This window comes from Trachurus trachurus (assembly GCF_905171665.1).
Source record: "Trachurus trachurus genome assembly, chromosome: 17".
In the NCBI taxonomy this organism is placed as follows: domain Eukaryota; kingdom Metazoa; phylum Chordata; class Actinopteri; order Carangiformes; family Carangidae; genus Trachurus; species Trachurus trachurus.
In genome coordinates, this window is record NC_139900.1 from 12,689,296 (window position 1) to 12,706,752 (window position 17,457).

The window sequence follows — 17,457 nt, forward strand, 5'->3', positions numbered from 1 at the left end:
CGCTGTAGCCATGTTACAGGTAGGCCTAGCTATGTTACAGTCTATGGACGTAACTTAACAACAACGGCTGACTAACTCGGTCCCTCGGACACTGCAGCTGAATCTCGCCCGTTAAATCACCATCGATCGTCACATTTGCACTGACACGACTCCCAGTCAACATTTAATCCACTTGTAATGTCTGGAGTTTGAATACTGCGGGAAGCTTTCTGTCTTCTTCTCTGTTGTTGGTGTTTATGTGTGGCAGCGCTACAGCGCCACACACGCTCCATACAGGCCTGGAGGAGGTACTACAGCGTTTTCTACTACGCCAGCTGTGAGTTTTTTCAATCTAATTCTCACCGTGACATTATGTTATATCCAAGGGGGCAGTTGTCGGTCTGAGAAGTGAAGCTCACTTCCGCATTCAAAAAGCTGCAATCCCCCCGGCTGTCGCTGGGGGCTGGCTCCAGAAGGGAGCAACTCCAATTGAGCCCCATGTTAAAATAGCCGATTTTACAGCTTAAAAAAATATATTTACAGCCTGGTACATTTTATTTTTTTGGTCTCAATCGATAGTTTCTACCCCCGCACACACTCTGAGGGGGGTGAATTTTTTTTAAACTCTACCGTTTTACTATTATTAGGTTTAAAGTTCTGGCCAATTAGGGAGCAGAACCGTTGAGTGACAGGTCCGGCGACCGCTGCTACGAGGCCAGTGGGCGGGCCCTCGGCCGGCCAACGGCCGCACCGCTCCAAATATGGCAAGTAGAATCCAACATGGCGCGGCTCAAACCCCCGTAGTAGCGGCACAAAACAGACTCCCCCAAACCAATGGGTGACGTCACGGGTGCTACGTCCATTCTTTTTACAGTCTATGGTTATATCACATTATCCACCGCTCCAATTATTGATTATGACGTTTAAAAAAAACGGTCAATGACGTAGCCTATTCTGCTGTAACGTTATGATGTCCTGGGTACAAGTCAGAGGAGCATCCAGAGTTGATCAGAGGTGGTAAACTGCAGTGTTTGAACTCTAGTGTCTGTGCAGTTTCTCTCCCATTTAGGACATTTGCTCTGTCATGTCATGTGTGTTCAAACTGTTGAAGCCTGTTCAGTATTTGATCATCAAAAATGTAGTTGTTGATCTGAATTATTAAAGAAAAAAGAAAAAGAAGTTTTTCCATACTCCTATAAGAGCCTTTGCATCAACCTGTTGAGTTACAGTGGACTGTAACGCAAAATATGGAAAAACTGGAGTTCACATCTCAAAAAAGCACGTTGTGATTTTCAAGGCAGTATTAGCCTAATGTCTTTTAAACTAAAGCTTTACAATTTAGCTTTAAACAGGATTTTGTATTTCCCAGAGGCCTCTGAAAAAGCTTTTAGACCACCATTTAGTCATTTAGTGAGATGAGACTTACAGAAAATGTTAATTTTAGCATTTCTAATGACAGCCAAGATCCAACAGAATTATTCACAGAGGAGGGTGTCTTACAGCGGCCATCTTTTTTCCCCCCGCACTTCTTGGAAATGTGACTAGTTAAGAAGACATGTATTTATATGGAAGAAAGCCAAAGTAAACACGGAGTCGTGCTCAGTTCTTTTAGTGCTGGAATTTTTCTTGTTGCCCCTTTAAATGGCTACACTGCAGTTTTGCCCTTCACATAACCACACGAGCCAAAACAAACTGCACACACACAGACACACATACTGCCTGGCTCTTATCCAGTGCCTCACATACAGAACACACACACACATACACACACACACACTTCCAATCCACCAGGCCCGTGCCCTGTGAACCATGACAGCTGTAGCCAGCTTGATTGACAGAGTTTGAAAGTCAGGTTCAAGTGCAGGTTCACACGACCCCCAGCGTTACTCTGCTACCACGGTAAGGTTTCTCTCCGGCTCTGCCAACGCCTGCTCACTTATCTTCCACCAGATGTCTGTCACATGCTGCGATGTTTTCTGCCAGTCATCTCCCAGTCTCCGGCGTTTAATTAGTGCTCATTATGGCCCAGGCTTTCTTTGTAAATAATATATGGGTGCCAGGGAAAGCACATCAACATAAGCTCTCTCTGGAGGGGCAGCAGCCATGAATAGTAAAATCATTGACACGTCCTTTTTTTTTTTTTTTTTTGCTAAACCTATTGTACAGTCAAGCTTTACTAGTCGTGGAACAGACAAGGTTGTTGTGGCTTTGTGTTCAAATTGGATCTAGATTTATGCGTGTGTGTCATCACCTGAATGACACAGTGGCAAAGTCTGTTTTCTTCTCATTACATTACAATGATAATACTTTTCTGAACACAGGATTTTTTAATTTGTTTGTACATTCAACCTTCATACTGTACATGAGTGCCTGTAGTAAGCAACACTTGAAATTCTTCTATTCCTTACACACACACACACTCTAATTTCCATATTAATATGTCCTCCCATTGCCGATTTCTTCACAGCTTCCTCCTTGTCTCAGCAGCTTACATCACATGAATGAGTCAGCCCTCCACCACGAGGGGCTGAGGTGGGACAAGGGGGGGCACACATTACCATACTGTATGCCTACATCAATGCACAACCTCAATAATAGGCCCTGTCATTGAAACAAATCACAGGCCTTCAGTGGCAGTGGTCCAAGCCACGCAAATTCAAATTTCATTTCGCCTCGGCAGAAAATTGGAGCAGGGGGAATTAACTTGTGATCCATTCCTAATATTTCTCCAACAATTTGGGGAACCCTGGCGGGGCTGTTTTATATTTCGATAGGGGACGCAAACAATTTGCTTGAGATGTATTACATTACACCCCGAAGAATGACAAAATTGGCCACAGCACAGAGCGACGAAAACAACCCTAATCGGACTCTTCAATTTCACGGTGACACAGCCTGGTGTAATGAGGTGACTCTGTGACTCTCCCCTCTCCTCATGGAAAAGTTCAACGCAGCTGAAATGTAAAACGAGGCGATGTAAAGAAGGGTTGTCAGACTCATTACATGTGCTCAATTTGCTTTGTCCCTGCTCAAATGACTGGTGTTAAAGTTGGAAACTTTGTCTTTGTCCTGTCTTGTAGAGTTTGCCATGTGTCAGGTTGCAAACTACAGTAAACATCCCGTTTTAAATTTAGGGCAGGGCTTCGGCTGCATTAACACTTTATTTTTAGATCACATTATGAAGTCATATTATTAATAATTTGATATACATGAATATTTTACTTTTTCCAAAAGAGTAAACAAAGTTAGGGAAATCACACAAGACTGAATGTTTTCCCCACATGAATGTTTTTGGAAGGCAAGGCCGGGGCAAGCAGGTTTTCTTCTGGTTGTGGCACCCTGAAAGAAAATAAAATAAAATACAAGAACATGACTTCAACCACAGCCATGTTTCCTGATTAAACAGAACAAAAATAATAGTGATATATTTAGATAATTGCCCAGAGGTTTATGGCTTTTGGAGGAAGGCAACAGTGACTTTATCTAATATGATTGATACTGTACTGTAAGCCTGTAGCCGACTCTCCTTTTGCTCAATGACGACTCACATTTGGGGCTGAATGAGAAACAACACAAGGTTTGGTTGGCTGGCTCGACGGCTGCCAAAAAACTGATAGTACAACACTGGCTACCCCCTCACAAACTGCACGCTAGGAAATGGCTAGAATACAGTACTTTCAGGATGTGGTGATGTTAGAACTGTCTACAGCACGGGTGAACAAAGCCAAAAGGTCTAACACTGGACTCATGGAAGAGAGCTGCTTCGGCTATAACAGGCCTGCTCAGTTCAGAATAAAGGCACCCTGTAGGATTGTATGGCACTGGACCGAGAGGGGAGGAGGGAGGGAGGGGGATGTTAAAAATGTTTGCACTGTTCGACCTTGTCATGTGAAATAATAATTTCAATAAAACAGTTGTTCACAAAACAAAAACGATATATAGATAATTAATTCAAACTTAAAAAAAAAAAAAAAAGGTTTAAACTTATGTTTAAAAGAAGGCAAGCACGAATTTGTCCCAGATGTGTCGTTGATAGTCACTCTGGCTCAGACAACCTGGGAGGTCTGCATCTGCTTTATAAACCAAGAGTGCTGGTTGTCTATTACTGTAAAAAGATCTTTGAGACACAGGGAAATGTAGATAAGAGTGAGCTACACCTAGATTTCTGGTGTAGTTCGAGTCAAGCTGACCATCAATCTTAAAAAGAAGAAAAGAGAATTGCCTCACATGTCAGACACACTGTTTCAGTGAAGGGCAAAAGCAGGACCAACATCCTGATCCCCTCATGTAAAAAGAATCATACAACCCTCTCCCTGCACAGCATTGTCAGGTCAGTCTGGTTTGGGCCAGGTAACACATTGACATTCATCTAAAATTTTCGCAGCAAGGCCAAAGTTTCCCCTTCAACAGCCTTGATCTCTCCATATCTGTCAGAGCCATCACTGGTGCAGGATAGGTGAGCCTATCCATGTGTCTCGTCAAGGAAAGTTTGAGGAAACCTCAGTATGTATTTATACAGCATGGAGGCACATTACTGCTCCTGACCATGGCCAACTTATGTGAGGAACAGGTGAGGTATTGGGCCGAGGGAGACCGGTTTGCTCAGTCGCTCTTATCATTCACAGCAGTGGTCACGGGTCAAATCTCTAATGGGGAAAAAAGAAAGAAAAGGAGCCTTTCCGTTTACCGGTGGTTTGAGGAGAAGCTGCATTTTCATTTCAGAAACCATTTTGTCCAAGTTGCTATCTGTGTTTCCCTTATCTTCATGGTGGCAGAACAAGCCACAGACAAACAGTTTAGCAGGCAGCCTTTCATCAGTATGTGGCCTGGCCCCGTGGGATTCTCAGCATTTATACCCTGTCACAGGTGCAAACAATTAGGTCAATCACACCACTGCCTCCACAAAGGGAAAAAAAGTAATGTGACACACCAGGGACAATCAGCAGATTTATAGAAGCAAAAAAGTAGTAGAAGTGCAGAAAAACAAGCACTGGTGTGGTTATTTTACAGGTCTAAAGACATTAAGACATTTATTCCTAAAATTGGATTCAAAGTACCTGAAATATGATTGTTTACGATCTGGTCATCAAAGCATGTTTTCGTTTTAACATTAGTCCAGTAAAGCTACATTATTTAACTTTCATACCAGTAGCTATATGTTTCCATCCAATTTGTATAGCAAATCCTAAGCAAAGTATTATTAATGTGGCAAAAGGAAATGCGCATTTGTACGCGTTTTCATCACAACAGTCAGCTGTAGGAGAAAGAAGACGGTGCGCGTGCCATGACGTCATAAGCACATGGACAAAAAGGTCAACGAAAGGAAAAGAAGGTGGCAAAAGAGATTTTTAAAGAAATAATATATAATATTAATATTAATATTCCAGACATATGGTCTTGGTCTGGAAGAGTCTTAACAACACCCATGTCTGCTTACCTGGCCGTGTTAGGAGCAGTTCAGAGATGGTTGATTGATATAGCAATAACCACCCAGATGGCCAATACCAGCACCTTGTCGCCCTCCCTATACATGGGAATGTACTGTAGGTACACATCATTATTTGCGTGCATAACTTGTTGGTTTATACATTTCCATAGCACTGAAGTGCATTTATCTGTATCAATACAGCCACATCCTGCAAAAAAAGTGATGTGCATTTAAGAGTTGCTGTGCATTTTTCCCGTTTCCACTCAGGTTTTTTGAGGCGCAAATTCAAAATGTACATTGAAATGGGTACTGTAGATGGACGCATGACTAGTGTTTTGCACACACATATTTGAACAAATAAGTCTCTAACCCTAATGCTTTCCCCAAAAAATAAATGACTAACCCCTTCATAATGTGGCAATGTGATACTAACGGTTTTGGTTACATTCAGACAAAAAGTTAGCTAGTTAGAATAATAACCAAATGGTTAAGGTTATAGAGTAAAAAAACAAACGTTGAATTTCATTCAATCATTAAAAAAGATCAGCAGTCTCTCCCACTTTCTCACTACATCCCTTCGTCTACTCCTGTCATACTCACTCTGGCCACCAGAGGGCTTTCTTACTTTCACGTGCTTTTGCTTAGATGACTGGTGTTGTCAGATACGACTGCTATAGAAGTCACTAAAACTATGAGTCATAATAAACTGCACAAACAACTTACAAGGGTTGGTGCTTAGTGAGGAACAGTGACATAAAAACAGGTTATGATAATGCATTTGGTGTGACAGTGATTTAGCGAGCACAAGGCTAAGACCCTGAAACTAAAGCAGCCAAATGAAATTCAGCCATCAAGAATTTATTATTCATACCTGTGGCATTTATATCCACGACAAAGGCCCCAACACAAATGGAAACTGTGTGATTTGTTCAACCTCACACCTGGAGAGTGAGCAACATGTCAATCAAACACAATCTGTACAGTAGGCCTAGTACACGCCCACGTTTTCTTGAGTGCTCAAATTAAGGCAAATAAGTGTAAACACCTGTGGGTGGGTTTGTAAGGTAAAGCTGAAAGAAGATAGTGGCTAAAATAAACAGGCTTAAAATTTAAATCTCTTCTCACTATTTTCATGCAAATTTTGAATAATGATTTCTCTACCAAATGGCCCCAGTTAACAGGACATCACATTTTCAGAAGTTTAATTCTATTACGCTCTTTTTATCTGCTCATTCGAGTGTTAGACTCATTATGGGTTTCATAACCATAATTTCTCACTATTCAAACATTAATATTGCTTGATATCAAGACCACTGTAATTTATTGGCTGAGAATTTGTCTGAGGGGTATTGCAATAAATCGCCTCACTCTCTTCATTCTTCCACAAGTGCCTTGGGGAGTGTCAAAGATTACGACACTGCAAAAAAAAATGTATTTACAGATTCACAATCATTTATCTTGAGCAAGACTTAATTGAATCTGAGATTTTTTTTAATGTTATATTCCTTGAAAGTCACTGTAAGGTTGAGCTTAAAAGTTCCCCCTCAAATGAAAGTTTCCATAACCTGTCGGTTCAAGCTCCTCGACTTTGAGGTTCTTATTTAACGAGTTCTGTGCACCTCTCTTGTCTTGAATCAGAGATGCCAGGAGCTGTCACAAGGAAGAAAAGCTGTGTTAGACACGGTGAGCCTGTCAACACAGAGCCAGGCAGCCACGAGAAGCCAAAGGTTCAGCAGCAGGGAGAAGAGGAGACACAGGGCAATGCAGCTGTCTGCCCCAAAATATCAACATAAATTAGACTATCCATTCATTCATTCATTCATTCATTTGTAGGGTTCATGTTCACAGGCCACAATGTACTCAGATCAAGACATCAAGACCAGTACATGTACAGTATCACATCATAACCAGTTGTAGTTAATATCAGATACAGACCTGTATGTCTTTTTTAAGGAAAGGATATTCATATTAACCTAAAAGGAGATTTAAGCCTGCAGATATTTTCATTGTTTAGGATTTGAGATTTATGTATGTGACATACAGGAGTGGAGATCTTTGACGTGTGAATTTCAACCAATAGTGAGCCCTCTGGGCCTCCTATGGCTTCAGAGAAGGCCAAACACATTAGCATTTTAAAATTATTTTATTTACTAATTATTGTCTTCTAAAGCAATTACAAAGTTTGACCTAATTTTCTTTTTGCTGCAGGAATAAAAGAGTTAGAGTGCAGCTAACCAATCACATTTTCATTCTTATTTTGTTGCCTAGCCAGAAAAAAGGTTAGCTGGCTCTCTTAGATTGGTCAGAAGGCCCGAAGCCCCCACAGATGTGTGTGTTTGTTTGGAAAGCGACAGGTGAAGTAGTAACCAATTTGATGTGCATTTCGATTCATAGTAGGTGGGCCCAAAAATCATTGCCCTAGGCCTCCACAAAGGCTGAAGGCCAAAGTCATGGACACCCCAACCTCTTCGTATCCGGGGGTTTAAGCTAGAGGAGCAACGACTTCAGTCAGTCAAACAACATTTACAGCATTGATGGCAAAGTGACAGAACAAAAACAAGGACACCCAAAGGCCCCCCCAGGCAGAACTTGAAAAATGTGCTTTTAATGTTGAAAAGCATGAAGAAGAAGTTGCCCAAAAAAGTTTGCGATGGACTTAACATGACAATATCCACAATTTGGAAAACTTTTATTACATTTCTTCTAGGACTAAATGAATATAAACAATTGTGGAGAAGACAATCAGACTTGCTTGTTGACAATGCTGGTGAATCTGTACTGTATAAGAAATTACTTTTCTTATACACATGGCTTAATGAAGTGAATTCTGGACAATCTGAGCTAATGATGTGCAGCAGGTCAATAATGACCACAGTTTAAGTGGCTATAAAATGGATCATGATGCTTAATCGGTTATTGCATTTATATATTTTTTTATCTTATTGAGCCCACCCCAGCACAGAGTAGTTATGGTGTTTCTGGTTTAATAGCACTGTGATGAGAAAACACCCTGAAAGATGTTATAGCTCAAGAAAATGGCAAAAATAGAAGAGGTATGATCAGAACTGGGGCTGATGTGGACCCCAGGAAGATTAGTGGCTAATGGGGATCCAATTAAAATAAACAAATAAACAAATAAACACCCATCTCCCTTTGTGGCTTAAAGGTCCAGTGTGTAATAAGTGGCTATATAGTTTATTGGCAAAATCTGAATAGGCTATACGAATATATAGTATAAGTGTATAAACGTTATAAAATAAAATTTGTTTGGTTTTCGTAGCCTTATAATTATTCTTTTATATAGCAAGAGTCTTGCTGTAGTGTCGCCATCTTGCACCGCCATGTTTGTACGGCAGCTCAAACAGAAAATCCAGCCAGCCAGAGAGCACGTTGCACGAGTTTTGAGTTCATAAATAAACCAAGGCGTAAGGAAGGAAGAAGGAGTAGGAAACAGCAGACATATCGTAATATGGTTTAGATCTTCTCCTCATCGCTCCATGCTCCTGAAATACTCCCATTCGTCCCAGTCGTGGTAAACAAGTTTTTTTTTGTCCTCAGAAGTCACCATCACTTTACCGACGGGAGGGGTGAGCACGAACGAACAAGTGAGCGGTGCGATCTAGAATCTGAATGCTAGATATCACAGTTTTACCCCCATTTTACACACTGGACCTTTGAGTTTTTCATTAAAACTATTTAAAATCAAAGAAATGGCAAATGCAATATTCAATGTCATGTGCACCACAGATGAAATTCCATTGTACTGGAGGCAAGAACGACCCGGAACAAAACCTAAACAAACAAAAACAAAAGTAAATCTGTGTGGACAGGTGTTGCTTAAGGAAAAGGAGATTTTTATTTCATTATTTATGTAATTTTGAATCATCAGAGTCTTAAGTAGCAGTAAGCTGTAGTAACCCTGTTTTTGTAAAGTATGTCCATACCATCAGAGCATTCCTTTAATTATTTCTGGGAGCATTTTTACACCCAGCTGAAGGAGGGCAGTTGATGGGAAGGACAGAGAAGCTATATGATTCCCAGTGTCTCCTAGGGGAGGGTCACTTGTTTGGATAATGGATAATACCAATTGCTATCGGGCTGAACACGGGATAAAAGGTCATTAAAACTTTATGAAATGTGTCTTTGTAATGGTGCCAGTTCAAAAGGCTGGACATACAGGGGATCTCTTTCCTCTGGTGACCCAAGCCGGAGACAGAGAAACACTCTGATTTCAATATGACAATGCCAGCGGCAAAAGCATCACATCCCAGCGCTCCCCTGAGTCCACATCCTCCACTCTATCAGCGTGCTGCCCGCACCAGTTGGGCCCGATGATCCAGATTTTGCTGGTTTTTAATTAAGTGGAAGGTCAAATCTCATCGCTCTTGACTTCAGGGAGCTGCTGCTGTCTGCATGGCAGAAGAGCTACACCCAGTCATTAATTTTATGGAGCAGGGACTTTAATTGATTAAAAAGTTAAAGACTATGGGGAATGTGTGGTAAGAGGCACCAGCATTTATTTGCTGTGATGTGGCTGCTAATACTGCGAGACAGCATTCAACTTGAGGAAAGACGTTGATTTTCTTTTTAAAGATTGAAGCTGCAAGTGCTTAAGTATTTCTGCTGCTGTGGAAAACCCATGTTTATTGTGCAGAAACGACAATAGCTGTCTTCCTATGAAAAGATTTATCTGCTCACCCAAGGTTCATGTGAACTCTACTCGTCAGATTACATTGAACTGTATGAACCTTGCGTCATTGAAAATAATCAGAACCCACTGTATGATTTCTAATTGGCAGCATTTATACGTTAGTCTTTGTCTCTTGTGCTATTTTATGTGCTTTTGTTCCCAAGTGAGCTGCACCTCACATAACAGATATATCTGTCCTCACAAGAATATGGATTTTTACTTCCATTCCCATTCAGCTAATTTGGGTTTTTTGGGCAAAAGTTCACTATTGAGCTATGTATAGTCTTGTCAACTTCTATAGTTTGTAACTCAATGCTTCATGGGTTTAAAACAGATAAACTGCTAAATAGGAGGGTTTTAAATACAGTGATGTTACCAGACACCAACATTATTTTAGACCTCATTCAGTGACTTTCTACAGCTGCTTATCAGCTATGCAGAACAAGGTATAGTTTCCCTTGTTTCCCGCAGCTATCTATCATTAATGTGAGATGTCACCGTAAGGCCAGGAAGTCAATTAGAATGGATGTATTTCTGAGTGCCGCTGTCATTTCTCTGTCTCATGTTCACTGGTGATTGTAGGCAGCAGATACCCAACTCCTCCTCGAATGGGAGAAATCTTCCCTCGGAAGCACTTTGTAAAAACAAACATAGGCATGATGTGAAACCAGGAGCCGCCCGAACCTCTGGGGAGGTCTACTGTGTCAGATCCTCTCATGGCTCCCTCCGCTACTGATTGTGTATCAACGCCCACCAACCTCCCAAGACACCGAGGTTACTGGTTGTAACCTTTTACCCTCTTAGGAATAAAATCAAATATGGAGAATTATATTTGGAATACAACTGGAAGATGAAACTCTAATATCTCATGCGACAGCGAACATAGATCGGTTTTTTTTTCCCTCTAATCAAGCTCCTCACTGGATGTAAACAGGTCTCGCTGAAATGGAAAAGGTTTTATTCTGAAAGCACGATGCAGTTGAGTCTCGGCTCCTTCAGGTTGTTAGTCCTGCACAAGTCTGACTCAAACTGCAACCAATTTGTTCTTTTTCCACAGGCTTGGAAATACAAGCACGTTTGTTCCATGTGGTCAAACGGGGGGTGGGTTCGGTGGAGTGTTGACAGCCGTCAGGCCTTCTCTCCTCTCCTGTCAGGAGCATCTGTCAACTCTGCCACAGTTCTGTCTAATAAACCAGCTCCGCCGACCGGTAGGGTTTCCTGCCTGAAGGCTCCCTTGCCAAATAACAAAGTAACTTTGAAGAAAAAGAAAAAAGAGAATTCTCAGGCTGCGCTGCTTCTCTTTGTGCTATCATCTCTCCATCAGATCCCCGTTTTGTGCTCAATTAGCAAACCTTACAGAGTGCCATTCATTTAGCTCTCGGTAGTGGCAAAAGTGACCTTGTTTGCGTCGCTGTTCTCTCCACAGGGGCAGCCACAAATGAAGCCTTGTTTTTTTTTTCTTCTTCTTTTTTTTAAAGGGAGACTCTAATGAATCTATGTGAAGGCGCAATCCAAGTCAGATAACCCACCAGGATTTCAATTTACCCCTGTCAAAAAATTTGAAAGGCTCAAATAAACAGCGAAGCAAGGGCAGACTTTGTGTAATCCCTCCAGAAGCTATTGATTCAATGGGTGCAGAATGATGCCTATTCATGTCTCCGTCTTTTGTTGTTATCTTTCTGTCTCAGGTGCAAGTGCAACCTGCATGCCAACAGCTGTGTGTTTGACAAGGGGAAGCTGGGCTGTGAGTGTGAACACAACACCACAGGGCCAGACTGCAGCCGCTGTAAGAGGCACTACCACGGAAGAGCCTGGAGTGTGGGCTCCTACCTCCCAATACCCAAAGGAACAGCCAATATATGTAAGTGACATGCAGCTAATATGTGAGTGATACTGTTGATGATGCCTGTGGAAAAAAAACTGTATTTCCTGTCTGGTCACAGCTGGTATCTGTTGGAGGCTGAGAAACACATTAACTTTTCTGTCTTTCTTTAATTATTTATTATGAGGGATTATTGCACCTCTCATCAGCTCCATGGCTCTGAGCCGCATCTTTCCCAAATGTAGCTCAGAGTACCGATTGTGGTTTCTAACCAGAGCTGACACGGATATTAAAGAACATGCACTCTATGTATGCAACATGTCATTTTGCTGCTAATTAATTACATTCCTCTGAAAGGTGGACTTAACAGTCGTCCTGCTGTGTAAGAAGCATCGCAATCGGCTCTGAGAATGATCAATGAGAAATGAGAAAGTCGTCTCAAGAGTTTTAACTGTTGCAATCATGCAAATAATGACATCCTCGCTCAGAAGCAGAGGAGCAAGTACAGTGATTATCAGATATCACAAAACCTCGTCAAACAGAACACAAAGCAATTTATTAGATGTGTCTACATTTGATTGGAAAAACTAGATTAGGTGCAAATTTGCCAACACCAATGTTGATTAAAATCCATGTCAACATTTTAAGTCCAAACTTACTGGGTGTTTCCAAAGCTTTCAATGTCATTTACAGGCCTTCCTTGGTAAATGGAGTTGCTCAGCTGTCATGTCATTGCGAGTTTTAAGTATTGATTTTCATTGAAAGCTTTGGAAATAATAGGAAGTTGGACCTTGTGTTTGGAATCCTTCATCTCAAGAGTGGACCTTGAGGTTCACCTTAAAGTAGTTTTAGCTTAATATTAACAGATTCTTGTCTGTGAGGGTTTTCACAAACCGGTTCAGTGAAAGTGTCAAGAAAGGACACACAAAAAATTGTGGTATTTGTGCTGCTGTGGAGCTGTTGTGATGTGCAAAAACAAAACCAAATGTCAGTAGATAGAGTAAGTGAACACATGGACCAGCTTAATGCTCTGGAAGGCCCAGATGAGCAGTATCAGGTGACGACTCCCCAATGTGAACCAATCGCCTGCTGAGGCGGACCAGAGCGACCTCCAAGACGATGGGAGGGACGGAAGTTAGACTGTTAATAGCAAGAGGGACCAATGACCTGTTTTACCATTATGAGGACTTGTGTAGAATTTGCATCACTGGTTTCACTGGTTCAGTGTTAAATTCACACCAACAACATCCTTTCTGTTACTTTAACACCAAACTTAACATCCCCGCCTCAGCTCCATGACAAGTTGTACACTACAACGCTGGATATTTTTCTGCCCGTTCACATGCTATCTCTGAGGCAGAAGGTGCTCTTTTGCATTATCCCCATTATAATCTTGGACGGGAGTTGAGTCACATTTATCAAATCCCATGCCTGAGGCAGGGGGCTCATTGCCTCAATAAATCTAATACAGCCACTCAGGGATGTGGTGGTGGACGGCCAGGCGAGGCCAGATGGTGGAAGATCTAGCCCTCTGGTCCTTCTTTCTCACTGATTCAGCCTTGCAGTCAGAAAACTCTCATGGCAGCAGCCTGCTGGGATTGACAGCGGGTTTTTCAGATGCTCGGTTTGATTGTCTGACTTGAATTCTCAGACGTGGCGCTCTGATTAGATTTGTACAGAGATATGATATTGCTATTGATCCGCTGATTTGGTGTGAGTAAATCTGTGCGGTAACAGTGTTTTTTTCTTGCTTTTCTTTGGGCTGTTTGCTCGATGATGAATTGGAGGATGGCTCAGTCGTTGGCAGGGGTGTGTGCGTCTCATGAGGCCGTGGCTTTGTATGCATGCATGCGTACGGAACAGCGTGTGTCTGCCTCTGTGCACATGCAACATATTTTGATTGCGTGCGTGTGTGTGTTGTTTGTGGGAACGTTTGCGAACTCTAAGGAGATATTGCTGGATTTACCCTTGCACCTCTCCTGTGTTATGAGTCTCCATGTAATGTGGTGCTCAATGTCAGATTGACAGGCCGTTATTAAAAAATCCAACACTTGGCCGCATCTGCACTGAACCGATGAAACCAAGGTCTAGCCATATCAAAAGCAATATTAGCACTTGTTTGGCAGTGGCATAAAATGCAATAATGTTGCACATGGAAGTGACGTAAGGATATTGGTCCCCCAGGTGTTGAACGAACACAGTTTTTGTCTTGAATTATTCTTATTTCTCTCATAAGTAAAGCCCAGGCCTTGTAACATGCCTTTATCCATTACGTGAAGCTCATATTTCCTATGAGGATATTAAACATACAGCCCCTCGTATCAAGACAAATATGCTGAACGTGCAAAATGTAATTATAGTTTAATAGCTTTCATCTGTCATCATGTCTTCCTCTTTAATCACGGAAGTCATTTATCTCATAGGTAGAAAGAGGACAAGGTCTATTACATATTCAAATCCCCTCACATGTAGATATATGGACATACGTGACCGTTCGTCTGATAAATTACAGCCCAAAAATGGAGCCCCGCGTTTCTATGGGCCATAGCTGTCGGCAGCAGAGACCGAGCGAGAGTGATTCAAATCCAAGGCTTCCCTAAAAAAAAAAGGAGGCGTGTAATAAAAATCTGTAAGTTGCCGGCAGAGCAGAAGAGGAATCACTTGGAGAATTATGTTGACAGTCCACTTTGCAGGGAACACAACTCATCTTGTGTTCCAAAGCAGGTTCACAGGTTAAGAGGGGTTAGGGCTGAGAGTTTGATCAGACTGAAGAATGTGTTTTGGCTTCAAAGGGCAATATTGTTTGCCCTCCATTCCTCACACAGAACAGCTATTGGTTAAGAATTGTAGCTCGCTTGGTTTCTTGCAAATTGGAGCTTAAAAATCTGTGCTTTTCCTGCTGCTGCTGCTGCTGCTGCTGCTGCTGCTGCAGTGTTGTGCTCTTGCCAACAGTTGCTGTGACAGCACCCCCTCCCCAAACCGGTAATGAAGTGATGAATGGGGTGCAAACAATATGAAAGGCCCACAGAAACATAATCACAGAAGGACAAAGCGATAAAGCTCATGAAAAGGATCAGAAATTGCACTAATTGTGGGGTAGGATTTGCCTGCTGATGACATTAACATCACACAAAGATGTTGGATTCGCAGCCAGATACTGATAACATACGTGGCTCAGACAAAAGGCTGCACCAGTCAGCTCCGGGCCACAGCGAAGACCCAGTTCAGTTCTTGAAAATGTGCGTTTTTCATTTTCCTTCGAGCCTATCGTCTTTCATGTACAGACATGTGAGTGTCAGGACTTTCACTTGCTATACTTATATCTCAGTTTCTACTGGAAATCTCACTAACCTGACAATTTAAGACAGCTACAGCAAACATTAAATCATTTCCAGATACTGTTTGAGTGATTCAAGGATGGGACAGAAAACACAACAACAATCTCCCTCTTGAGAGAAACCAGCAGCAGATAAAGGAAACACAATTGTGAAACAAACAAACAGTGAAAATGCTGATAAAAAAACAAAAAACACTTTACCCATATTGGGAGTTTTGATTTTCTTGACATTTTGTCACTAGCAGACCTGTTATTATCATCAGAGAGAGGCGGGTGTTGGACCGTGCATTGGTCCGGTTCTCTGGAAAGAGACGGTGGCTGCTAATCAGTGGACACAGCGGAAACCAATTGGATAAGTGTCGGTTGGCTTTAATTACCCAGTGAAAACAGCACAAACAAAGATGTTCTCTCTTGTGGTTTCATGACTAAAGTTTCAAGAGTAAAATGAAATGGATTGGGTTCCCGCTTTAATGAAACACTTTGTGTCTTTGCTCTTTCCGCAGGTATTCCCAGTAATCACGGACCAGTGCGTAAGTTGATCACGCTCTTTTTTAAATTGGCATGCTGATGAATGGTCTCCTCCCTCGGTGATGACTAACTCTTGTATGACTGATGGTGTTTCTGTGAGAAATTGTGGCCTACATTACCATCATTGTTCATCAGGATGTTTTCCCCAGTGGAAAGAAATGAATCCTAACAAGGCGTTAATGTAGAATTACATCTCAATACCTAACTTCTTATGAATGGGAGTGAATCAATGCATGATGTGGAAAAAATGCGCTCAAATGCATTTTTAACTGGCGCAATTGTTCCTAAAAAGTTTGCGACAAGTTTTTGAGAAACAAAATACAGTACAACTACAAAGTCCCACACCAATTTTTTGTTGTTGTTAAGTTTTTAGCCAGTGTATACCTCACATTCCTGCGTGGTACTGTTTTATATTCTGGACATGTGATTGTCCTGCATTTTTTAGGAAATATATGGAAACCTATGGCTGACTTCCATTCATTTCTAGCATTAAATTCAAGAAGTGGGTGACATGGTCACAATGGGGCTTTGAAAACTGAATTACACACCACAGGCATCATGAGAGGCTGCTTCATTTTCATATGTTTAGAGATGAATGGAAAGGCAGGAAGTCCTTCAAGCATCTATTATTATAAGGTTGGAAAAAATGGTCACCAGTAATTTTAGGTTATGACTCATATAAAAATGAGCTAAAACACTAGAAATGCCTAAAATGAAATGAGTTCCGGACATACAGTCCTTCATGTTTGGGCCAGTATATCAGCAGGAGCTCCTGAAAATGATTTCTCCCTTCCACACGAGAATATTTGCTGTAAGTGCAAAGACAGATAGTTGCCCTAAGCCAGAGGGGGGGGGGGGAAACCCATCTTTTATGAAGATGCGGTTCCCACCATGCATCCCTACGCATGCTGATGCCTGAAGGTGACTTCTCATACTGGATAACAAAAGCAGCTATCACATGTACATGTCTCTGCCTTTGTCTTGTGGAAAATTCACTTTTAAGCTGCATGCACACTATTCTACATCAGCCCATCCACTGCTCCAAACACAGTGTCTGAAATTTTCTAGTATTTGTGAGGTAAATCAGCCCAGATAACAAACTAATTATAGTCAGAAAAAGAAAAGAAAAAGCATCTATGCATGCTGTCCCTGTGCTTTAACAACATAACAGCATGAATTATATTACAACTCAGTGTAATATATAACCTTTCCCATTTTCACACAGATCGAGCAAATGCCTCATCTCTTGGTGTTGCAAATCGTAACCAAGGTAGGCTTATAGGCTTTGTAACTTCAGCATGACATTAACAATACAAAGAAAGAATTGATTGCTTATTGATTGGGGGGTAAAAAAAAAAGTGTAATGTAGAATATGCAAATAGCAGTATGCGGTAGGTTGGTTTCCCGAAGCCAAATGCTTTCATCCTGCATGCACACAAATACACGCTGGTCCTTACAAGGCAGACCTTTTGTTGTGAGAACACTGTAGGGAAAGGACCACATGCCTCATGATCGCTGAGTCCACAGCCTCCCACCCTCTTTGATCATGCCCTCTTTTTAATTACCCAGAATGCTCTCTGGGGGTGCACCCTTTCTGCCACATTCACAAGGAAAAAAAAGGGAAGAGGAGAAGGAGAGGGAAGGAGAGAAGAGGCTCCAGGGGGGGTTATGTA

At 41.7% G+C, this 17,457-nt stretch overlaps 1 protein-coding gene across 1 annotated transcript in view; it reads left to right on the plus strand.

Moving 5' to 3' along the window:
• LOC311000447 (netrin-G1-like) overlaps positions 1–17,457 on the plus strand; it is a gene marked incomplete at its 3' end in the record, with an annotated part of 61,661 nt that overhangs the window by 37,668 nt on the left and 6,536 nt on the right. Inside the window, exons 3-5 of the mRNA XM_083991163.1 lie at positions 11,786–11,958; positions 15,760–15,786; positions 17,010–17,054. Coding sequence (XP_083847289.1) covers positions 11,786–11,958; positions 15,760–15,786; positions 17,010–17,054 — 245 coding nt within the window. The remainder of the gene's footprint in view (positions 1–11,785; positions 11,959–15,759; positions 15,787–17,009; positions 17,055–17,457) is intronic.